This window comes from Geotrypetes seraphini, chromosome 10 (assembly GCF_902459505.1).
Source record: "Geotrypetes seraphini chromosome 10, aGeoSer1.1, whole genome shotgun sequence".
NCBI classification, from domain to species: Eukaryota; Metazoa; Chordata; class Amphibia; order Gymnophiona; family Dermophiidae; genus Geotrypetes; species Geotrypetes seraphini.
The window spans coordinates 16,225,405-16,251,476 of record NC_047093.1 but is presented as its reverse complement, the minus strand read 5'-3'; the positions used below and the strand labels follow the sequence as shown (position 1 = coordinate 16,251,476).

General features: G+C 48.3%; 1 protein-coding gene across 2 annotated transcripts in view; it reads right to left on the bottom strand.

The window, feature by feature from the left end:
- The window catches only part of PRKCA (protein kinase C alpha), a 594,635-nt gene that overhangs the window by 543,670 nt on the left and 24,893 nt on the right, over positions 1-26,072 (bottom strand). For both annotated transcript variants that reach the window (XM_033960343.1, XM_033960344.1), the window contains exon 2: positions 23,065-23,096. In XM_033960343.1, coding sequence (XP_033816234.1) covers positions 23,065-23,096 — 32 coding nt within the window. The remainder of the gene's footprint in view (positions 1-23,064; positions 23,097-26,072) is intronic.

Genomic DNA, 26,072 nt, shown 5'->3' with positions numbered 1-26,072 from the left:
CGATGGAGGCTTCGTTCGCCACCAAACGTTTGAGGCGTCCCTTGAAGAATGCAAAAAGGAGATATAAACAACTAAAAGTCGTTAGAAACCGAGCTCACAGAGAACGCTACGTACATATCAAAAAATGCAGTGAATAAAAGCTCTGCTCCCAATTTATGTTATTGAGTTTTAATTTTACTCTTTAATATTTTATGTTTTATTTTTGTACATCGCTTTGTAAACAGATTTAGCGATAAATCAAATGTTAATAATAAACCTTGAACCTTCTCCTCCCAGGAAGAAGGAAGGAAAAGCAAGCATGACATAAAAGAAAGGATGACACCCCCCTAGAAAGAAATAATGGTACCATCCGAACTGATACCCCATATTTCGGAAATCAGAAATAGGAATCCCCGTTGAACAAGGCCCGCAGCATAGAAAACTGCAGAGCTGAAGCCATGGCCACAAGAAACCCCATGTTCAACGGCACAGCCCTTTAGAGTCCCAAAAGACAAGGATGAAATGAAGCCTTCGGTATACTGAGAAGAAGTACGTGAAGATTGTACTCCAAACCGGGCTTTCTAAGAGGCGCATGAATATATCGCACTCTGTTTAGGACCTGAACTACATGAAGCTGAGAAGTAAGCGAAGAGCAATATACCTAGCCCTTGTAACAAGCTAAGAATGGCACTAGAAGCTGAAGGGAATTGAACGCTAAGCCCTCGGCAATACACCTGTGCCAAAAAGGAACTCTGGAGTGGTTCAAACGTTAAGAAGCACCCAAGAAAGGAAAAACCTCCAAAAGGAAGCAGAAGCCACAGGAGAAGACGTCCGTAGCACCTGGATAAGAGAAGAAACAACCTGCTTCGCATAATCCTTACACGTCAGCCAAGATTTTTCAAAAAACTAGGTCGTAATCACTGTTCCCTCTAAGCTGAGCAGGAGTCCTCCACCCACAGTCTCACCAATAGAGGGTGCTGTTTTACTGTCACATTTTTCAATTGTGAGGGACAGGCAAGTTCTGCAGGACTCCAGGGAACATACCTGTCCTTAGCGACTGAAAATATTCCACCCCCTAGTGGTAGCAATGCAGCTGGAGGACACCTGCTCAGCTTAGTAGTACAAATATCCATGTTGAAAGGACCCTAGGCGAGCAAAGCCGGAGATACCAGGAAACTTCTTAGTCCGGCTGTCGAAAGACTCATCAAATCCGCAAAGTAAGGATGGCGCCGCCAATCCAGAGATTCTACAAATACTGTGCCCGGAAAGCGAGCTCGAGGTGGCAAATCCAAGCCATCATCAGCCAGCGGAAAACACTGAAAAAGAGAAGGCAGAAGCGAGAAAGGAGCCATGCAGCTACCCCCTCTAACTCCCACTCCCTGGGCCCGCCGAAGAAGCTAGGAAGCTTAGAATTGAGAGACGAGGCCATGAGGTCTAGGTCAAGCAGATCTCACTTCCAAAAAAAGAGCTAGAACGCTTGAGCCACAAATCTCAATATCCAGGATGCAGAAGATTACACTATTACTAACATGCACACTTTCCAGAGCGTACACAGCGCTGTACACTGTAACATACAAGAAATGGGCCATGCTCAGATTCCACGGAGAGAAAGTCTATCCAAACTCTTATCCTGATCCATAAAAGGATCTGCCAACAGAAGACGAAGATGAGAGTCCACCCATTGAAGCAGAACAACTTCCCCTGCCAATGAGTACAACACTTACTGCCCAAGCAGTAGAGAAATACCCCCATCCTAATACTGACCAAAAGGACCCTCAGCGGCAATCCGGAAGAATGATCTGAAGCTCCAGAAAGGTAGCCTGACCCTGCTCAAGAGCAGAAGAATGAACAAGTACTGAGTCGCCTCTGAAGACCAGACTCCAGGAGCTGAGGATGGAAGCCACGGAGCCCCCCCAACCCGACAGCCCGGGATGGTCGGTGGTCATGAGATAGTCTAGCAAAGACCGAGGCATGCCTTGAAAAGAGAAATCGCGCTGAGCCACCAAATCATACAGAGTGATGCAGGAGGAGCATACCAAATAATTGGTACCCTGAGATACCGGGAACCACCGGAACAAAAGCGACTGCTGTAGCGTAAGAAGGGGAAAGCAAGCCGAAGTCCCCAGTGGAGTCAGCAATATGGATCCCAGAAACTGTACAGAATCCTATACTCTTGGTCATGGTAAGTGAAGAAGAATACCAATCCGAGACCGAGACCCCACGCCCAAGTCTCCGGAAAGAAACACATGTCTCTCCTATATGAATAAAAACATCACCCCGATATACCTATAAATAGTACAGGAGAAAAAAGTGCTGTGCAAATTCAAAGATGCACGCGTAAAGAACTGAGGAAAAGATATCACCCTTTTCGTGTCAGTCAAATGGCCCGACTGGAAGTCGTCCGAATCAAGCAGGCAGTCAAGAAGAAATTAGATGAATCGCCTGGTAGCGCCAAAACGGTACCACCGCCCACATCACCTAAAACGTTCGTGAAGCCTTGGGTAGGCAAAATGGCATGTGCCAAAACCGAAAGCGCTGGTCCAAGAGGGCAGGCAAACCAAGTGCCGATTCGGAGTCCATAGAGAAAATGTAAATATACTCCCAGGTTGTCTGCAGAAATGTGTAACCCCGAGAAACTAATTCAGCAGAATGGGATCCAGCCTGCCCAATGCCCCCGTCTCGGGCACCATGCAGTAAGTGGAACAACGTCCCTTAGTTCCCGAAGAACTACAAGAACCGTCCTGAGGACCAGTAACACTGAAAAGGGAAACACAAAACATAGAGACTCCAAGAACGAACTGGAAAACCTGAGGAGAATGCAAAGATGCAAGCATCCTGAAAAATCTTCACAGCCCTCTGACCTGACATTATAGTGTCTTCTCCCTCATGAGAAAGCCTGAAGAGTCATTGGAAGAAGTCAAGATCCCCTCAGAATGAAGTGCAGAAGGTCAGGGAATGGCAGAATGAGACTGTAGGATCTGCAAGAAGATTCTCCTAGGAAAAATCAAGGTTCACAATGTAAAGAGGAATATACTGGAACCATGAAAACAGTACTAACCCCATGCAACATGAGCGAAATACGTATGTCCTTTAAATTGAATACGTACTAGACTCAATCAAGATGCTGCATCTACCGCACCGTGGAAAACAACAGCATCTTTACAGGTATCAGACAAAGCTCACATCGTTAATGAGAGCTTCAGGGATGATGCTAACAGCCACATAGTTTGTGATCCTCCGTGGGTTTGATAGAATAGGTAACTGGCTCCTGGTTAAAAGGAGCTGTACAGCCCTTTCTGTCTGGTCGGGGGGCCCGTCTAGCATGTGCCATGAGAAAATGGTGACAGAAGAAACCAGCGTGATAAGCATGGAAATCTGAAGTCCAGGCCCCCTCAGAAATAGAGAAAGAGAGTCCTGGCCATAGGAAGATGTGAAGTGTCATTATGCCCATAGAGACAGCCCGAACTTGGAAACTGCTTGTACTACCTTTAGGCATAAATATCCTGTGCCACTACTAGACACATGCAGCTCAGCACAGAGGCCCAAACAAGGACAGTTACCAATAGACAAAGGCTCAATCTGCAGGGACCCCAAGAGAGACAATGAGACACCTGTGTGAAATACAGGGCACTATCTTACTGCTGATCTCACTGTGCCGTGAGTTGCCGTATGTCGCCCCAGTCTGGAGACAAACCGAGGCTGGGTGACCTAGCACAGGTCAGAGTCTCTCTGGTAAACTCCTTGAGTGCTAACCCCAGAGTCCGATTAAACAAGCAGCTTCCTTCAAGGGAGTACAGCAGGAACACAGACATAGACATATAAAGCTGCCCAAGCTTGTCCCAAAGCTGGTTAAACACATACAACTTGTCCGAACCGGAAAGGAGAGAAGCCCCGGCATACCCTGACCAAAGTCAGCTGGAAACAAACTACCGGAACGCTGCAGCTCTCCCGCCATCGCCGGAGACCCATGCGCACTCCTGATTCTCGCTGACACGTGGCCGCTGCATCAACGCTCCTAGAAACATAGTCGGATTCGAGCCCCGCAAAATTTACCCTGCCGCGGCTTGCATAGAAAAAAAATCAGACTCGGGGAATAACCAGAAGAACGGCCCACAGCGCCGGAAAAAACATATCCCATCTCATGTGCGCTGCTATAAACCGGCACCTGCACAATCAGCTGCACATGGCCGTGACAAACACTGATGAAAGAGAGCCTCAGAATAAACAGTACTACTGCTGCACTGAAACCCAACAATGAGAACAAGTGCGAGCATGAAATCGCACCGCTACTGCCGCGCCGTAACCAACAAGGAAACAAAGCGCGTGCATGCAAAGGGCGGAAAGTCCCGGCTCCCTCCATGGATTTCTAGTCATAAAACTTAGCCTCAATAAAATATCCATACCTTAAATGTATGATGACCGAACCCACAGTACTAAGACTCCCAAACAGAACCTGAAGTTCAAACAACCGTAAAAGCCAGACATACTCACAAGCTAGTTGTTAGGGCCAGTTGAAGCCAGTTTGCAGCAAAAGCATGGCAGAATGTAACAACTGTGGTCTCTTTTTTTTTTTTTTTACAGAGAAGGGAAAGAAGAAAAAAATTGAAACCCAGTCAGACCCTCTAGCAATGGAGGGAGGGTGAGGCAGGGACAAGGGGGGGCCCAAGTGTAACCTCTAAAGCCGGCACCGTTCAGCCGGACACCCCTGTCTCACTGAAGAGAAAAATCTCAACAGGAGAAATAGCACTGCCAGCTCACTGAAGAGAAAATCTCAACAGGAGAAACAGAATGGCAGTCTCACTGAAGAGAAACCTCAACAGGAGAAACAGAATGGCAGTCTCACTGAAGAGAAACCTCAACAGGAGAAACAGAATGGCAGTCTCACTGAAGAGAAAACCTCAACAGGAGAAACAGAATGGCAGTCTCACTGAAGAGAAAACCTCAACAGGAGAAACAGAATGGCAGTCTCACTGAAGAGAAACCTCAACAGGAGAAACAGAATGGCAGTCTCGCTGAAGAGAAACCTCAACAGGAGAAAATAAAGTTCCAGCCACAGCCAGAATTCAGGAGCTAGTTGAATAGCGACCTTTTCCTGCTGGGAGATAGAGAATACTAGATAAACAGGAGGAGTGCCAGCCAATAGGACCACCTGTTAATCAGTTTCTCTATCTCCACCTGCTGGTAGATGTGAGCTATCCCATTGGTCTCTGGATTCATCTGCTGCTGTTGCTAGGGAAAAGGAGAAAGAAGACAGGAGAGATACTGAGGGGTTGCAGAACGGGTTTCATTATGCAGGATTGGTTTTCTTGAAGCTGCAAGACTGCCCAGGAGACCCGTTGACAGAAGCTGCAATCACAGTGTCATCATCTCACTAAAAATGACCTTTGGCAAAAAACAGTTTCTGATACAACTCTGGTTCACACCGTCTTGGCATTAAAAAAGTTGGAGCCTGGCCAGATGGCTCAGTAGCAATGTCGAAATCCCAGGAGATTCAAACTCAATTCGGAGTCCAGCCTCTGCTCTTTGGGCAGGTTGGAAACCTAATTATATCTTTAAAATTTGGGGTAAGCCATCCAACCAATACCAAGGACACCAAACACAGTTAACATATCAAGTTAAGTTTTTAGGAAAATCATAATGCTCCCCCCTTAAAAAAAAAAAAAAAATCATAAAACCATTGTGTCACTTAAGATACTATGCAGACCAGGCGTCTCAAAGTCCCTCCTTGAGGGCCGCAATCCAGTCGGGTTTTCAGGATTTCCCCAATGAATATGCATGAGATCTATGTGCATGCACTGCTTTCAATGCATATTCATTGGGGAAATCCTGAAAACCCGACTGGATTGCAGCCCTCAAGGAGGGACTTTGAGATCCCTGATGCAGACAGTACTTCTTGTCCTGAGATGGGTTACGGTATATGTTAGGTTAAACAGGTTTTCTATTCCGCCTTTCAAGGTCAGATTGCATTACAAGAGGTTGGGTCAGTTACCCAAGAAGTCAAAATGAACAGTTTGACACATACATTCAATATGGTTGCTAATACAGGTAGATCAGGTTGATGGTGTGTGTGTGGGGGGGGGAAGGGCTCAATTAATGACTAGTAACTAGGCAGAGAATTCACACGCGCTGGATCTTACAGGGAGCCGCAGTCTATGAGCCCTGGCAGATGACTTGGCTATTTGCAAAAGGAGAACTGAAATGTGGGCTGGGGAGCTGGGTGAATGCAATTGAATGCTCAAACCAGAGTCCCAGGAGAGACCATTGCAACTGCACTGGAAGCCCCAAACAAGAACAAACCACAGGATAAAGAGACAGGTCCTGATAGCCCAAAAGGCTTGGGCCCCGACTCTCCTTTCGCCCGCCCCGACTCTCCTCTTCCCCTTGAAGTCCTGTCCCCATCCTGAAAGCCGATGCCTTTCTCTGACGTGAGAGAAAGGGCAGGACCGCCGGAAGAGGAAGCAGCGCAGACGCTGGGCTCAGAGAAGGGGCGGGTCTGCCGGCAGAGGAAGCAGCAGGACAACGGTAGGCAGCTTCTTCATGATGGGGGGGGAGGCTGTGGAGGTGCGACCGGTCCATCGGGGTGGGGGTGCGGGTACAAGTGCGAGTGCGAGCGGTCCATCGGGGTGGGGGTGCGGGCGGGTGCCAGTGCGACCGGTCCTTTGGGGTGGGGGTGCGAGCGGTCTTGCGGGGGGGTGAATCAGACATCGGGGGGGAAATATGTAAAAAAAAAAATGTGTACAACGCACTCATGAATATAACGCGCATCGTTATACTCGGTTTGTAAAATCGTGTATAACGCGTGCGTTATATGCGTGAAAATACGGTAAATATTTCTAAGAATTTTTTTAATGTTTAAAAATTTAAAAAAACTCTTATTGCCATCTTCAAGAAAACCTTACTGCACTTTTTTAAACCCTATTGAAACCTTTTTATAGAAGGGAACATCAGTTACAAACAAAGAAATGGATGGAAGAGATCATTTTAATTACCAACAAGCAATAAAAAAAAAAAAAATTGATCACACAGTTATCTGTATTTGTCATGTTTCTGTGAGTCAGTGGAACACAAGTCTTGTTATTCAGGGTAAGCTCAACATAAAGAAGAGCTTTCCACCCACATAGTCACCTACTATCAAAAGAACTTCTAGCATTCACAGTATGCACAAGACAGGCGGTAAGATAATTAAAGCGGCCCATTTCTCTGTATGGCTGGGGAAATCCTCTGTGACTCACACTGCAATTATTATTCACATTAAAACAGTCAGAAACCATGTGGCGTTAACATGGAGAAGCGAGCTGATCAGCATCGGAGATGGCCCCTTCATTCAAAGATTAACACACAGCAACGTGGGACGCACCCAAGGAAGAGACCACGTTTCCAAGCGCCACCAGCAGAGCTGATCATAATGTTCCGTTGGAAGATGCCATATTTCAAAACTCTCTGAACATTTTCTGGATACGTTCTTTCGCTCTTGCAGTCATAAAGCTCAGCTCTGAACCCTGAGCCCATGCAGTGAACATAAAATGAGATGGAAAGACTTTTCTAGATTAAAAAGTGTGTTGGCCACGACTTTAATCCAACCATGCAAAGTAAAGTTTGTGTTTGGAAAAGGTTTACACAGCAGGCTAATCTTTTTTTTTTTTTTTTCAGACTATCCTATCTAATAAAACCTTACCCGCGCATGCACTGTTAAAACAGCATGATCCCTGCCACCGTGATTTCTGTTCCGTGGCCGTATTCTATTTGGGGGCGTGTGTGGCCGCTTGCCGCACGCGCCACAGCTTCCGACGTCTTCAGGCTTCAGGCACGTGCAGGCATCTCAACGGCAGTGGCGGTTTGTTATGGCGCACAGAAACGGCAGGAGGGTGTTGTGGATCGGTAAGGGAGGCGGCCAGAAACAAACAAATGCTGCTGCACAGAGAAGTGGGGGAGGGAAATGCTGCTGCTGCACAGGGAAATGGAGGGGGAAGGAATGCTGCTTCTGCATAGGGAAGTAGAGTGGGGGAGGGAAATGCTGCTGCTGCACAGGGAAGTGGGATAGGGGAGGGAAATGCTACTGCTGCACAGGGAAATGGAGGGGGAGGGAATGCTGCTGCAAAGGGAAGTGGGGAAGAGGGAAAGGGGGCCAGGGAGCAAACTTGCTTTGCTTTGGGGGGAGGGGTGTGCTGGGGGGGCAGGGAGCAATCTTGGTTTGTTTTAGAGGTGAGACAGAAGGGGGCCACAGAGAAAGACAAAGAAAGGCAGGCAGGCATGGGGGCCACAGAGAGAGATAGAAAGACAGGCAGGTAGCGCACGAAAAAAGAAGACAGCGGGAAGGGAGAGAGACAGAAAGACAGACAAAGGGGGCCAGGGAGAGAGACAGACAGAAAGAAAGAAAGACAGACAGCGGGAGGGGGAGAGAGAGAAAGAAAGATAGATAGCGGGAGGGAGAGAGACTGGAACACAGACAGACAAAGGGGCCAGGGAGAGAGACAGACAGACAGAAAGAAAGACAAACAGACAGCGGGAGGGAGAGAGAGAGACAGAAAGAAAGGAAGAAAGAGACAGGGGCAGGGAGAGAGGCAGAAAGAAAGACAGACAGATAGACATATATTCTAGCACCCGTTAATGTAACGGGCTTAAACACTAGTACAGATATAAAAGACTAAAGGGAGTGACGTCTACCCAAGATCTGAAATATCTTAAGCCGATCACATTCTCAGTGATGGCCCCAATGTACTGGAACTCCCTTCCAAAGGAATTAAAACTAGAAAAGGACTCCACAAAGTTCAAGAAAGGAATATATGGTACTCTTCACAAAATACTTTAGCAAATAAAGAAACATTTAGTGGAAATAGTAGGCTACCCCTCACTAGGAACACGAAAGGGTGAACTCATAAATAATACAAAGAAAAAGTATATAACAATACAGAAACAATAATTATAGTATAGGTATATAGATGGTATAACTAGGCAAGATTCACATATATTAAGCTCATGTATTGTAACACCATTACTGGAGCTCATGCAATCCACTCAGAATTAACTCCCCAGTCATTACCCTGTTTCTCCGAAAATAAGACACTGTCTTATATTAATTTGGGGGCCCAAAAGAGGCACTAGGTCTTATTTTCGGGGTAGGTCTTCTTTTTTCATGCATTGTACAATGATCATCTCTCCCTTCCTCTCCTCCACCCCAATTCTTCCTATTTCCTTTCTCTCCCCCACATGTGCAGCATCTTTCCTCCCCTCTCACCCATCCCCTTGTGTAGTAATCTTTCTATCCGTCCCTCCCATCCCTTGTGCAGCAGAACCCTTGCAGCTTGTACCCCTCCCCCGCGCCAACCCTTAAATTTCTCCTGCCAACCGAAATACTGTACCTTGTAACAAACAGCATCATCGCAGCAATCTAGACAGGCTGATTTGTGGCCTTATCTTGTCCGGGCGCATGTGCTGCGTTGCTGATGATATCATCAGTGATGAGGCAGAAAACGCCTGGGCAGAAGGCCGCGAAGCAACCTGTCTACGCTGCCATTTGTTACAAGGTACAGTGTTTCAGTCTCACAGTCGTTGGGAGAGATGGAAGGGTTGGCGGGGGGGGGGGTGCGCGGGGAAGAGCTGCTGCTAGTGACTAGGGCTTATTTTCAGGGGTAGGGCTTATTTTCAGGGAAACACGATAGTAGCGGTATAGAAGTTTCCAATAAACAATTTTGCCATTCTGTATTAAAAGGGAAAGTTAAGAATAGTTTCAAGCACCTTAAAAAGGTATTTGCCCTGCCAGATATGGCATCAATACACTGGTAGACCCAAAATCTCTTTTAAAATGATGTTTATAAGAAATAGCTTGCTCCATTTTTTTTTTTAGATACTAGAACACCTATTGTTGAGATCTACCCATCTGTAAATATGCCAGTGCTCTTACTTCACACCACCCCATTTTTGCCCATCTCTGTTCACCCACCCCACCCCACCCTTCCATCCTCCTGTCAGAGCGCGTGCTGTGCTCCCAGTCCCAAGGCTGCAGTTTGTGAATCTGTCCACTGCTTGCCCTGGATTGGTAGCATGGAATGTTGCTACTCTTTGGGGTTCTAGAATCTTGTTACTCTCTGGGATTCCGGAATCTTGCTATTCTTTGAGATTCTGTATGGAAAGATGCTACTATTTGGGATTCTAGAATCTTATTACTCTCTGGGATTCCGGAATCTTGCTATTCTTTGAGATTCTATGTGGAATGTTGCTATTCCTTGGGTTTTGGTCAGGTACTAAGGACCTGGATTGGCCATCGTGAGAACACGCTACTGAGCTTGATGGATCATTGGTCTGACCCAGTAAGGCTATTTTTATGTTCTTGTTAACTCCTTCTTCTCCCCTCTGCCCAAGATGTCATGTTATACCTGAGTTTCGGAATCTGAGCAAGCCAGAGTGAGTAGAACAGCTGCAAACATTAAGAAAAAGAAATAAAACGGAGGAAGCTGCTGCATCAGAGACTCCTGCGTCACTGCAGTTCCCCAGGTGCTCAGGAAGTTGTGTGATGTCTTGGTGGAACCGCTATCCGTGCTCTTCAATCTCTCCCTTAGTACGGGTAACGTCCCGTTGGACTGGAAGACGGCTAACGTCATTCCACTCCACAAGAAAGGCTCCAAGATGGAGACAGCAAACTACAGTCTCACATCAATAGTGTGCAAACTAATGGAAACTCTAATCAAATGCCAATTGGATACGATCCTGAACAAGGAGAATCTACGGGATCCCCGTCAACATGGATTTACTAAGGGGAGATCCTGCCAAACCAACCTGATCAGCTTCTTTGACTGGGTGACGAGGAAGCTGGATGTTGGGGAGTCCCTGGACATCGTATAGCTGGACTTCAGTAAAGCATTCGATAGCGTACCACACCGCAGGTTGCTGAGCAAGATGAGTTCTATAGGATTGGGCGACACGTTGACGAAATGGGTTGGGAACTGGCTTGGAGGTAGGCTTCAGAGGGTAGTGGTGAACGGCACCCCCTCCGAAATGACGGAGGTAATCAGTGGAGTGCCGCAGGGCTCGGTCCTGGGCCCGATCCTATTCAACATCTTTATAAGAGACTTGGCAGAAGGGCTGCGAGGTAAAATAACATTATTCGCCGATGACGCCAAACTAAGCAATGTAGTGGGCAAAAGCACAACAGACATAAATTCAATGTCCGACAACTTGATGCATGACCTACTCCTACTGGAGTGCTGGTCTAGGTCCTGGCAATTAGCTTCAATGCCAAAAAATGCAAAGTCATGCACCTGGGCAGCCAAAATCCATGCAAGACTTATACCCTTAATGGCGAGATCCTAACAAGAACTGAAGCAGAACGAGACTTAGGGGTGATTGTCAGTGAGGACATGAAGACTGCCAATCAAGTGGAGCAAGCTTCATCAAAGGCAAGGCAAATCATAGGTTGCATACACAGGAGTTTCGTCAGCCGTAAGCCGTAAGTCATTATGCCATTGTATAGATCCATGGTGAGGCCCCACCTGGAATACTGTGTGCAATTCTGGAGGCCGCCTTACCATAAGGATGTGCTGAGACTGGAGTCGGTCCAGAGAATGGCCATCCGGATGGTCTCGGGACTCAAGGATCTCCCGTACGAGGAATGGCTGGATAAATTGCAGCGGTACTCACTTGAGGAACGCAGAGAGAGGGGTGACATGATCGAGACATTCAAGTATCTCACGGGCCGCATCGAGGTGGAAGAAGAAATCTTCTTTTTCAAGGGTCCCGCGGCAACAAGGGGGCATCCGTGGAAAATCAGGGGCAGGAAACTGCACGGGGACACCAGGAAAGCAATGTTACTTACCGTAACAGTTGTTATCCAGGGACAGCAGGCAGCTATTCTCACTAGTGGGTGATGTCATCAGACAGAGCCCCGGTACGGACGTCTCACAAGCACGTGTTGCTTGTAGAAACTTAAAGTTTCTAGATGCCCGCACCGCGCATGCGCCGGTGCCTTCCTACCCGGAGATCCGGGCGTGTCTCCTCAGTTCAGGTAGCTAGCCTGAGAAGCCAACCCAGGGGAGGTGGGTGGGACGTGAGAATAGCTGCCTGCTGTCCCTGGATAACAACTGTTACGGTAAGTAACATTGCTTTATCCCAGGACAAGCAGGCAGGTATTCTCACTAGTGGGTGACCTCCAAGCTAACCTCAGTGGGATGGAGGGGGAGTTGGCGACTTAAGAGAATAAATTTTTCAATACTGTTTGGCCAAACTGTCCATCCCGTCTGGAGAGGGTATCCAGACAATAATGTGAGGTGAATGTGTGAACCGAGGACCAGGTGGCAGCCTTGCAAATTTCCTCGATTGGTGTTGATCTGAGGAATGCTACTGAGGCTGCCATTGCTCTGACCTTATGGGCTGTGACCTTACAAGGAAGTGATAATCCAGCCTGGGCATAGCAGGAAGAGATACAAGCCGCCATCCAATTAGAGATGGTGCGCTTTGATACGGGTCTTCCCAACTTGTTAGGGTCGAAGGAGACAAAAAGTTGAGGAGTGGTTCTGTGTGGCTTGGTGCGATCCAGGTAGAAAGCCAAGGCACGTTTGCAGTCTAGAGTGTGAAGGGCCGATTCTCCGTGGTGAGAATGAGGCTTAGGGAAGAATACTGGAAGTACAATGGATTGGTTGAGATGAAATTCGGAGACCACCTTAGGCAGGAATTTCGGGTGAGTGCGGAGGACCACCTTGTCATGGTGGAATACTGTGAATGGTGGGTCCGCCATCAATGCCTGGAGTTCGCTGACTCTGCGAGCGGACGTAAGGGCTACAAGGAAAAGCACTTTCCAGGTGAGATACTTCAGAGGGGCCCTGTTGAGTGGTTCAAACGGGGGCTTCATGAGGTGGGAAAGGACTACATTGAGGTCCCAAACTACTGGGGGTGGTTTGAGAGGAGGGTTAACATGGAAGAGTCCTTTCATAAATCTGGCGACCACCGGATGGGCCGAGAGGGGTTTCCCTTGTAGGGGCTGGTGGAACGCCGCAATAGCGCTCAGGTGGACTCGTATGGATGTGGACTTGAGCCCAGATTGAGATAGGTGTAGGAGATAGTCCAGCACGGAGGATAAGGAAGCTCGCTGAGGTTCCGTTGACTTAGAAGCACACCATGAGGAGAATCTGGTCCATTTTTGGGAGTAGCATTGTCGAGTGGCGGGCTTCCTGGAAGCTTCCAAGACCTCCCTCACTTCTTGTGAGAATTGGTGAGGGGTTACGTTGAGAGGAACCAAGCTGTCAGGTGGAGAGCCTGCAGGTTGGGATGAAGTAGTGATCCTTGATGTTGAGTAAGCAGTGAAGGAAACACTGGAAGTGGTACTGGTTCCCTGCTGCTGAGTTGCAGTAGGAGGGAGAACCAAGGTTGTCTGGGCCACCGAGGAGCTATTAGAATCATGGTGGCCCGTTCGAGTTTCAGCTTGACCAGAGTCTTCTGGATCAGCGGGAATGGTGGGAACGCATATAGAAATTGTTTCCCCCAGTTCAGTAGAAAAGCATCTGCCTCGAGGCGATGAGGAGTGTAGATCCTGGAGCAAAACTGAGGCAGTTTGGCGTTGTGGGGAGCCGCAAAGAGGTCTATCTGAGGCGTCCCCCATTGCGTGAAGATTTCGTGAAGGGGGCTGGAATGGAGAGTCCATTCGTGCGGTTGTAGCAGACGGCTTAGTTTGTCTGCTAAGACGTTGTTCTCCCCCTGGATGTATACTGCTCTGAGTAGGGTGTTGTGGCGCACCGCCCAGTCCCAGACTCGTAGAGCTTCCTGGCAAAGGAGGGCCGAGCCCGTGCCTCCTTGCTTGTTGATATAATACATGGCGGCCTGATTGTCTGTGCGAATGAGGATTACCATGTCGTGGAGTAGGTGTTGGAAAGCTTGGAGCGCATTGAAGATGGCTCTGAGTTCCAGTAGATTGATTTGGTGTAGTCTTTCCGCACTGGTCCAGAATCCTTGGGTGCGGAGACCCTCCAGGTGGGCCCCCCATGCGTAGTTCGACGAATCGGTTGTGAGAACTTTCTGATGGGGGGGAGAGTGCATCAGCAAACCTCTGGATAGATTCGAAGAGGTCATCCACCAAAGTAGAGACTGCCGAAGAGCAGGTGTGACTAAGATGCGTTTGGATAGTGGATCGGACGTTTGATTCCACTGTGATGCCAGGGTCCACTGGGGGATCCTGAGGTGGAGTCTGGCAAAGGGTGTCACATGTACTGTGGAGGCCATATGGCCCAGGAGCACCATCAGTTGTCTCGCCGGTAGGGTTTGGCGAGTAGACGCCGATTGGCTGAGATGAAGAAGAGACTCCATGCGTTGCCGAGGCAGGAATGCTCGGAGTCGGGTGGTGTCCAGGACCGCTCCGATGAAGGGGAGGGACTGGGTGGGTTGTAGATGAGACTTGGAGAAGTTGATCTCGAAGCCCAAATTCTGGAGGAAGTAGGTTGTAGCCAAGGCCGCCGAAGTGACCTCTGGGGCTGACGGGGCCTTGATGAGCCAGTCGTCGAGGTATGGGAATACCTGTAGACCCCTGTCCCGGAGTGCTGCGGCCACTACCACCAGGCACTTTGTGAAGACTCTGGGGGACGAAGATAGGCCGAATGGTAGCACTCGATACTGTAGGTGCAGATTTCCCACCCGAAATCTGAGGAACTTTCGGGAGGCCGGGTGAATGGGGATGTGAGTGTAGGCCTCCTTGAGATCCAGGGAGCATAACCAGTCGTTCTGCTCGAGGAGGGGGTATAGAGAAGCCAAAGTCAACATGCGAAACTTCTCTTTGACCAGGAACTTGTTGAGGGCTCGAAGGTCTAAAATGGGTCGCAGGTCGCCCGTTTTCTTCGGGACGAGGAAGTACCGGGAGTAAAACCCTCGGTTCAATTGGTCTGACGGGACCGGCTCGACAGCCCGAAGCTGAAGTAAGGTTTGGACTTCCTGAAGAAGCAGGGCGGTCTGCGTCGAGCTTGAAGGATACTCTCTTGGAGGATGGTCCGGGGGGACCCGGTGGAATTGAAGAGAGTATCCTTCTCTTATGATGGTGAGGACCCATAGGTCCGTGGTTATGGCCTCCCATCGATGGTAAAAAAGATGGAGGCGGCCCCCTATGGGAGAGGCCGAGGTTATGCTCCCGGGGGGGGCGTCAAAAGGGCTGGGGAGCCTTAGGTACCGCCGGTGGCTGAGGTTTTTGCTGAGACTTCTGGGGAGGTTGTCTCTTCGCAGGCTGTCTCGCAGCAGGCGTTTGTCTGGGCATGTAACGCCGCTGGTAAATCAGGGGTGGCCTGGAAGGTCGAGACTGTTGAGGTTTGGGTTTGGGCCGCAGGATGGATTGAAAGGATTTTTCATGATCCGACAGCTTCTTGGTAACAGTTTTGATAGACTCATCGAACAGGTCAGCTCCAGCACATGGTACGTTGGCGAGTCTGTCCTGTAGGTTGGGATCCATATCGATAGTACGGAGCCATGCCAGGCGACGCATAGCTACCGCGCTTGCGGCGGCGCGTGCCGAGAGTTCGAATGCATCGAAGGAGGATTGCATCAGCTGGAGGCGTAATTGGGAGAGGGAGGCTACCACTTCCTCGAACTCGAATCGAGCTTGGTTGTCTATGAACGGAGTGAACTTGCGGAGCACCGGCAAGAAGAACTCCAGATAGGAAGAGAAAAAGAAGTTGTAGTTTAGCACCCGTGACGCCATCATGGAGTTTTGGTAGAATTTTCTACCAAATTTGTCCATCGTTCTCCCCTCTCGGCCCGGCGGTACAGAGGCGTAGACCTGGGAGGGATGAGAGCGTTTAAGGGAGGACTCGACCAGTAGGGATTGGTGGGAGAGTTGAGGGCCCTCGAACCCTTTATGGTGCACGATGCGGTATCGAGCATCGAGTTTGCTGGGGATCGCCGGTATGGAATACGGCGTTTCGAAGCACTGCATGAAGGTCTGGTCCAGTAATTTATGCAAGGGGAGCCGAAGCGACTCCGTTGGAGGGTTAGGTAAATGCATGGTGTCCAGATACTCTTTGGAGTATCGGGAGCCCGTGTCAAGGGTCACATCCAGATCCTCCGCCATTTGTCGGAGGAATGATGAGAAGGACAATTGTTCCGCCAGCGTCGGTCTGTGGGACGGGCTGGAGGAGGAGGAGGCCTCCAGGTCCGTGGACATCGGGGAGTGACAAGGAGAATCGGGCACCAGTGTCTCCTCGTACTCCGGGCCCCTCGGGGGGGACACCTCTGATGAGGAGTATCCCCTACGTTGCAGTTTTTTCTGCGGTGACACCTCCGAATGGCGTGAGGAGTGCCAGGATGAGTGTCTCGATCGGTGCCCGTCTCGGTGGCGGGACGGGGATCGGGATCGTCTGTGCATCGCATGGTCTCCCGAGGCCCCCAAGTGGATAGGGCTGGAAGCAGTGGATCGCAACTGGGTTTGCGATGCGGGTTCTTGTGATGCTACCCAAGTCTGGTAAGGAGTACGGAAGAACTCTTCCTGACTATGCCCAGGGCTTCGAGTATCGATCGGAGGTCTGGTCCCATGTTGGCGCGGAGGCGTAATGGGTTCTAATGGCGGCATATCGGTAAGCGAGGCTTGCCGCGTGGGCATCGCCGCCCTCCCCCGTTCGTCCTCGTCGGTTGTCGAGGTCGAACGGTGTGGGGGAGGGGGAGGGGGCGGACCGCCCCTTTGGACCGGTACCGGGAGGTCACCCTGTATGGCAGCGATGAGCCCGGGTCCGATGGTCTGCATGAGCTCAACGAATTGAGCTTCCAGCACGGACCGTAGCGAAGCCGATAAGGAGGGATCCGCACCGAAAGGGGGTCCTCCTGCACGGACATCGCGCTCCTTCGAGGCCGAGTGCTTCTGCTTAGTAGCTTTCGGCACTTTGATGACCATTGGTGGCACTGTGGAAGGAAGAGGTACCTGAGCCGAGGAGACCGGGGCAGGCACCGACGTCGAGCTCGTGGATGGTGTCGGGGTGAGCGATGCCGGTTTCACCACACTCGATGCAGGAGTGGTCGATGCCGGTTTCGCCCGAACCGGGGAGGTATCAGATGAAGTGGAGGCTGAGGGATCCTTAGCTGCGTCCATCTTGAACATCGATTCCCACAATAGGCAACGCCGCTTGAATGAGCGTGCCGTAAGGGTAGAGCAAGGCCCGCACGATTTCGGGATGTGGTCAGGGCCCAAACACTGCAAACAGCGCCAGTGAGGGTCCGTGAGTGAAATCGCGCGTTGGCACTTGCTGCACTTTTTAAACCCGGTGATTGGCCGGGACATAGGCCGGAAAATCTCCGCCGCTAGGTCGAAGCCAGTGGGCCTGAGCCACGTGGCCGGCCCGTTCGACCTGCCGGAGGAAATAATCTTTTTTTTTTTTTTTTTTTTTTACTGAAAAAGAAAAGAACTGTTAACTGTAATTAAAAGAAAACGAAAACGCGGACAAGGAAGGCAAATTTAACTGAATTCAGCTAGCGCATGAAGAAGTTGAACTTCTCAGCTCCGCGGAAAAGAAAGAACTGAGGAGACACGCCCGGATCTCCGGGTAGGAAGGCACCGGCGCATGCGCGGTGCGGGCATCTAGAAACTTTAAGTTTCTACAAGCAACACGTGCTTGTGAGACGTCCGTACCGGGGCTCTGTCTGATGACATCACCCACTAGTGAGAATACCTGCCTGCTTGTCCTGGGATAAATTCTTTTTCACTGAAAGGGTGGTTGATCGCTGGAATAGTCTTCCACTTCAGGTTATTGAGGCCAGCAGTGTGCCTGATTTTAAGGCAAAATGGGATAGACACGTGGGATCTATTCACAGAGAAAGGTAGGGGAGGGTCACTGGGGTGGGCAGACTAGATGGGCCGTGGCCCTTATCTGCCGTCTATTTCTATGTTTCTATGACTGCTGGGGACTAGTGTTGATTTTGGCGAGGACCAAGCCCACGGCCACCAACTACCAAAGGTGGATCAGAACTTCAAAGTGAAGCTGGTGAGTGTGCAGGTTGCAAAGTTGAACAGCGCACTTACAGGTATGCGCACGGAGCCACAACCAGGAAGTAGTAAGGTTGGGGGTCCAGCCTCCTTCCTTCCCGGGCTTTTCAGCACCTGCCCTTAGGAGGGAGGAAATGAGAGGGCATGTGGAACGGCACACAGCCTCCCTCGAATCTTCCCACCCAAAACAACAGCATCTGCTTTCTGTCTTATTTCGGGCTGAGCTACGTTTCTGATCCCTGGGAACTACTAGAGGGGGGGAAAGAGACTGCTCAGTCTCCCATGCACTTGCAGGTTGGGGGAGGGAGCATTACAGGGGGACGGACTGCATCAAAAGCAGATCTCTTTTCTCAGTAGGCAAAATGAGAATAGTCTTACTGGATCAGACCAATGGTCCATCAAGCCCAGTATCTCGTCTTCATGGAGGCTAATCTAAGTCCCAAGTACCTGGCAAAAACCCAAATAGTAGCAGCAATCCAAAGCTCAGATTGTGATGTCATAATGCCTCATTTACCAATGGCTGGCCCGGAACGTCCTCTCCAACGTCAGAATTGACGTCGGGGAGAACGCTTCTGCAGGGAGAGCTTGGGGCGGCGGTGGGGGACGTCGGGGAGAGGAGGGCTGATCGGCCCGGTAGATCTCGAAGGCCACGTGAGATCTACCGCAAGATCTACCGGTCGATCGCGATCGACGTATTGGGCACCCCTGCTCTAGGCAGTCAGATAGCACCAGCACCCCTCCTCACCCACCCCCTCTCTCCCCCCTCCCTCCCTACTGGCACACCAATTTCAGGTTGGGCAAGCTCAGGGCCCTGTCTGGAGAACCTCTGCACACGCGCGGACGTCAACAATGAGAAAACCACGATTTAAATCAAGTCTGACTAGCAATTTAAGTTGTGATTCAATTCTATTTGATTTATAATCAAACCCATCCTGTTGTCTACAAAACTTTTTTTTTTTTTTTTCAGTAGGATAGAAAATTTTGGACACTTGTGCTGTGCCAGGAATTAATTTCAAAAAGTGTCTCAAAAAAATGCTGCACTAAGAAACTTAAAAGGAACCAAAACAAGCAGCGATGCCAAAAAGACAGTACCTGAGACTTCTTACAGGGCAGACAGATGCTCCATAAAAATAAATATAAGTAATACACCAGTATGATAAATAATTAGTGCTATAATATGATATGAGCCCTCAGTGTGACAGTAAGCTGGCGAGCCTGCAGAAACTGCAGCTCAAGTGCTTGATCTTTAAACAGAACAAGAGAGCAAAGAGGTCACTTGACTGACAAACACCATCATCGGGCACATGTGTGTGCTACCATGAAGTGAATAAGTGTAAAACACTAAAACTAGTGCAATAACCAATCCAAAAATATATCTATAATTAATATGGAGCAACAAATGCCAGGGAATTAACCCACAACTTAACAGCAGGAGAAACAGGAGAGTCTTAGCCCCCTCCACAAAATGTAAACATTCAAAAGTACAATGGAACCTTGGTTTACGAGCATAATTCGTTCCAAAAGCATGCTTGTAAACCAAAATACTCGTATATCAAAGCAAGTTTTCCCATAGGAACTAAGGGAAACTCGCTTGATTTGTTCCCATTCACCCCCAACCCCCGAGGCCAGCGGCGCTGCTCTACCCCCCCAAGAACCGGCATTGCTCCTCCCTGCTCATGAAGGCACCCCCCCTCTCTCCCCCGCCGCGATCCGGCATGCCCTAGGCACCCACCCACCCACATTCCTCAGAGAGAACGGGATGCTCAAGGCCCAGCGCGAAGAAAAAGGCAGATCTTCAGGCTCCGGCACCAGCATGTCCTGTGTGTTGGTGCCAGTGCCAAATGGGGGTAAGGAATGTGATCGGGTGGGTGCCTGGGGCATGCAGGATCGTGGCAGGGGGGAGTGCGACGTGAGCGTGGGGTGCCAGATCGCGGGGGGAGGGTGACGGATTGCGGGGGGGGCACTCGTAAATTGAGGCACGCTCGGTTTCCGAGATGCCGATTTTGCTAATGTTTTGCTCGTCTTGCAAAACACTCGCAAACCGGTGCACTCGTAAACCGAGTTACCACTGTATATGCATGAACTATTTATGTACAGAGAAATAATCAGTGATGTTTCGAGCAAGACGCATACAACGGAGATTTCTAAAACGTCGGATGCCTTTTGTAGATTCATTACCCATTAGAATTCGTTCTGCAGTTCTGAATGATTTACCCACCCACCCCTTTTTTTTACAAAACCGAAATAGCGTTTTTTTAGCGTAGGCTGGCACGCTGAATGCTCTGCGATGCTCCCAACGCTCATAGAGGTCCTATGAGCATCAGGAGCAGCACGGAGCATTCAGCACGCCGGCCTGCGCTAAAAACCGCTATCGGGGGGGGTTTGTAACAGAGGGGGTTAGAAGTGTAAGTGCAATTGAAGTGCTTTTATCTACCATTTTGGGGCCAATTTTATAAATGGTGCCTACATTGGCCAGGACCTAAAATGTAGGCGAGGTTTGCAAGGCCTACATTTCAGGTGGCTAAGTTTTTGGAGAATTGCGCTTAGCATAAGCAATGCCTCCGCTGGGTCAGACCCGAGGTCCATCGCACCCAGCAGCCCGCTCGCGCGGCGGTCCAACAGGTCCAGGACCTATGCCGTAATCCTATATCTATACCCTTCTATCTCCTTTTCCAGCGCCTAAGTCACACTCCGCCCATAGAAATGCCCACTTAGGCAATAGGCACTTACCTTTTATAGAATTGGATAAGCACCTATCACAAATTAATTATTTTGTTTTACAATTATTGAGGCTAGGTATTTTGCCAATTAACCCCCTCCCCCCTTTTACGAAGCCGCTTTAAGCTTTTTTTTTTTCTTTTTTTTTAATCACTAGCCACTGTGCTATTTGCTCCAATGCTCAATGCGTGGCGGCAGCAAAAAGGGCGAATAGGATTCTAGGAATGATTAAGAAGGGGATCATGAACAGATCGGAGAAGGTTATCATGCCGCTGTACTGGGCCAAGGTACAACCCCCCCCCCCTGGAATACTGCATCCAGCACTGGTCGCCCTACATGAAGAAGGACACAGTACTACTCAAAAGGGTCCAGAGAAGAGCGACTAAAATGGTTAAGGGGCTGGAGTTGCCGTACAGTGAAAGATTAGAGAAACTGGGCCCTTTATCCCTCGAACAGAGGAGATTGAGAGGGGACATGATTGAAACATTCAAGGTATTGAAGGGAATAGACTTAGTAGATAAGGACAGGTTGTTCACCCTCTCCAAGGTAGAGAGGACGAGAAGGTACTCTCTAAAATTGAAAAAGGGATAGATTCCGTGCAAACGTAAGGAAGTTCTTCTTCACCCAGAGAGTGGTGGGAATCTGGAACGCTCTTCCGGAGGCTGTTATAGGGGAAAACACCCTCCAGGGATTCAAATAGGGGAAAACACCCTCCAGGGATTCAAATAGGGGAAAACACCCTACAGGGATTCAAATAGGGGAAAACACCCTCCAGGGATTCAAATAGGGGAAAACACCCTCCAGGGATTCAAGCCACAGTTAGACAAGTTCCTGCTGAACCAGAACGTACACAGGTAAGGCTAGACTCAGGACACTGGTCTTCGACCCAAGGGCCGCCGCGGGAGCGGACTGCTGGACACGATGGACTACTGGTCTGACCCAGCAGCGACAATTCTTATGTCCGTATGAATTCTATGAGCATCAGAGCCTAACTTAGGTGCCCTTTAAAGAATCAGCCCCTTTATGTTTTATTATGTAATCTTGTTTGACTTGACCAGGGAAATGTAGGGTAACGGGGGAGGGGTGTTATTAAAAAATGAGATGGATTTTTTTCTGGGTGGGCTGGGGAATTTTGAGTGGGAGAATGGAATTAATTCCACTCCAGTTCTTAGGGTTCTTTTCTTGATGACCTGAATAATGTATCTTTCACATCTGTGTAACGTGATTGATCTCAATAAAGATATTTTCAAATAAAAATTAATTTTGTCAACTATCCAACATAAGTTCATCCCTACAGGATATGAATGTATAAAACTGGTATTTTAAGTATTAACTGCATTCCGTACTAGAGAGACTATCAGGATGTGGCTCCTCCTTCATGCAACAGAACTAAAGTTTACAAGCCAGACATGGAAGACGTGAAATTGAAGCCTTATAAAAACACACAGCAATTTTGTTTTCTTGCATGGCCTCCCACAGACAGCCATCTCCGAAAAAAAAAAAATATTCTCTAAGGGGGGGGGGGAAAAAAAAACAGACTGCATAAAGATTCTTTTCATAAAACCAGAAAATGGAGCTCACCAAGTAGGTTGCACGACATTTAATTTGGGGGAATTCTTTGCAACAATGAATCACTTATTTGCATGTTTCGCATTTCAAAATCATCTTGAAACACAGAAAGATAGAAACATGATGGCAGATAAAGGCCAAATGGCCCATCCAGTCCGCCCGTCTGCACCATCCACTATCTCCTCCTCTCCCTATAGGCTAAGGCTCTTTACACCTGCATTGTGAGGTCATAGAGCATTATTGTTATAGATACATAGAAAAATGATGGCAGATAAAGGCCAAATGGCCCATCCAGTCTGCCCATCCACTATCTCCTCCTCTCTCTAAGAGATCCTAGGTGCCTGTCCCACACTTTCTTGAATTCAGGCACAGTCTCTGTCTCCACCTCTACTGGGAGACTATTCCATGCATCTACTACCCTTACAGTAAAAAAATATTTCCTTACATTACTCCTGAGCCTATCACCTCTTAACCTTATACCATGCCCTCTCACTGGGGTTTCCTTTCAAATGAAAGAGATTCGCCTCATGTGCATTTATGCCACGTAGGTATTTAAACATCTCTTAACATATTTCCCCTCTCCCGCCTTTCCTCCATAGTATCCAGATTGAGATTTTTAAGTCTGTCCCCATATGCCTTAGGATGAAGACCACACACCATTTCAGTAGCCTTCCTCTGGACCGACTCCATCCTGTTTAGATCTTTTTGAAAGTACGGTCTCTACCCAGTAACCGTCTTAATTTATCAAAGGCTCTCATTAGTGCTGTGCATTTGCTGGGGGCTTATCGCTTCAGTGTAAACTCTATTAGGCTGAGTTTACAGAAAATCTTAGCAGTGTGTGGCAATAAACATTTCTTGCTTACCTTGGCACTGGAACCCTTGCTTTCCAAAGCCCCTGCAGGAGGAAACACAAGGAAAACAAGCAGTTACGATCATGTGTTTCCTTTATAATGCAGATTTTTTTTTGGGGTACGCATGAATAATGTGATGTTAGATATGTAACACTCTAAGTCATTAAAAGATCATCACTCGCTTGAAATGACATATTTGGAGCAATGTTTCCAAATTCAGTCCAGGATAAAAACCTAACCAGGCTGGTTTACAAGACAAAGGCATGAGAGATTTTTCTACATACTGGACACACAATTGAGTTGAAAAGTAAATTGAATTACTCACCCTTGAAAATCTGAGCTCAAAGAGAATTACCATATTTTTAAGCATTAAACGTGCTCTTAGATATAGGAGCACACGGCCCCTCAATCTCGTTCCCCGCTTCTCTCTCATACACCGTTCCACAGATAAGCTGCTCTTAGTTTTACCCTTCTCCACTGCCAATTCCAGACTTCGTTCCTTTCATCTAGCTAAGCCTGGAATAAATCACCCGAGTTTGTTCATCAAGCCCCTTCCCTTCCCTTGTTTAAAAGCAGACTGAAACCCCACCTTTTTGATATAGCTTTCAATCCTGAACCCTACTCTTCTGCCCTCCAACCTAGTCAGCAGATTAACCCTTCCTCTTAACCATATCCATGACATCCTGCTGTCTGTCTTCTCTGTTTAGATTGTAAGCTCTTTCGAGCAGGGACTGTTTTCTTACTCTTTGTGACTCTGTACAGCGCTGCGTGCGTCCGGTAGCCCTATAGAAATAATTCATAATAGTGTGAAGAGTTTCAGTCTTTGGGAAGCAGAGCTGAGATTGTGACATCATAATGCCTCATTCTACCAATAAGAGCCAACCTCGTCAGTGAGGTCACAATGGCTTGATTGTCCTGTACTCCCTTCTGCCCTCCAACCCAGCCAGCAGATTAACCCTTCCCCTTAACTGTATCCATGACATCCTGTTTGTCTGTCTTGTCTGTTTAGATTGTAAGCTCTTTGGAGCAGGGGCTGTCTTCTTTGTGACTCTGTACAGCGCTGCGTGCGTCTGGTAGTGCTATAGAAATAATTAACAGAAGTAGCAGTAGATGCTCAAAAAAACAAGAGCCCCCAAAAAAGCCACATGAAGTGCTATTCTATAAACGGTGCTCCGAGTTGGGCGCCATTTACAGAACAGCGCTTACAGCCAATGTCCATGCCAAAAATTGGAGGCAAGGATTTACACCAACTGAAACTTGGTGCGAGTCGTGGAACTTAATTTAGGCGCTGAGCCCTAGTATTCAATAATACGCATCTTTAGTGAACTCCCCTAATTCGCCCATGCCCCGCCCGTGGCCACACCCCCTGTTGAGCTGCACTTGCATGCAGATCTTTATAGAAGTGTGCTTGGCAAGATGGCTATGAAAAATCCAAATTGTTGCCGATTTAACACCATTGATTGATTATCCAATTTAGTTGCATGTGGAAATCTCCACGCCTTTTACAGAATCCAGGGATAAGACGTACAAACTGCACGTCTATGTAAAAATAAGCTTGTATAGAGCACCCTCCTAAAGGCCTGAATGGCTAATTATATCTCCAGTCCAAAAAACAAGGCAAGCGACCCCCCACGGTGAATACACAGCAGTGAAAAAGTGGGGAAGGAACTGCACGCGTCAACCTGAGATAAAGCAGAGTTTATTGAATACAATCGGTTATTATAACGCAAAACAAATAACGTGGCCAATCTATCTTATGGCTCCTTCAAGACCCGACACGGTCTGTGTTTCGGCTTCAAAAAAAGAAGCCTGCTTCAGGGGTACCAGATGACAATCCAGTAGATGGCGCTAAAGTACTTTAAACTTCCATATCGCACAACGGGAAAAACTGGCGAGAACTCTTTGGAAAGGTGACATATATCGCTCGGGAGCTACGTAGTACTGTGCTGTTTCTGTATATGCCACTATGCAGCTCCCGAGCGATATGTCACCTTTCCAAAGAGTTCTCGCCAGTTTTTCCTGTTGTGTGAAATGGAAGTTTAAAATACTTTAGCGTCATCTACTGGATTGTCATCTGGTACCCCTGAAGCAGGCTTCTTTTTCGAAGCCGAAACACAGACTGTGTCGGGTCTCGAAGGAGCCACAAGATAAGATTGGCCACGTTATTTGTTTTGTATTATAATAACCGATTGTATTCAATAAACTCTGCTTTATTTCAGGCTGGCACGTGCAGTTCCTTCCCCACTTTTTCTCTGTTGTTAATTATATGTCCAGAATAGAGTTGGGGCACGCTGGATTTGTCTAGGCCAGGGGTAGGGAACTCCGGTCCTCAAGAGTCGTATTCCAGTCGGGTTTTCAGGATTTCCCCAATGAATATGCATTGAAAGCAGTGCATGCAAAAAGATCTCATGCATATTCATTGGGGAAATCCTGAAAACCCGACTGGAATACGACTCTCGCGGACCGGAGTTCCCTACCCCTGGTCTAGGCCTTCAGCCGCATGCATACAGATGCACAAACGTGCCCGTTTGCCTTAGTTTAAAAGTCTTGATAAACCACCCTTCATACAATGTTAGAGTGGGTACATCACCAATAATCAATAAAATGCGTATGATAAATACATGCTCATTTTAAAAAAAAATTTTTTTTCAAGTAAGCCCCACCCTTCAAAGAAACAAACAGATAAACAGATTGACGTGCCTCAGCGTAACCTATTATAGCTTTTTCAGGCAAAAACGTGTTTTGTTTGGGTTTTTAACTAGATAACAACTGTTCCTCCCATAAACTTACTGGCAGCTCATTCCGCAATTGAGGGACTTTCTAAAAGAAAGCCCACTCCCTCATGACCACAAGACGATCATCTTTTGCCGTCAGTAATTGTAAACCCGCCGTCCTCAACACTCTAGTTGGAGAGTAGATATTAAGCAAAGTTGTCAAATAACCCGGTTCACCTGAATACAATGCCTTATAGGTGAGCCCCAAATACTTGCAGATAGGCCTAAACTCTAAAGTCAACCAAT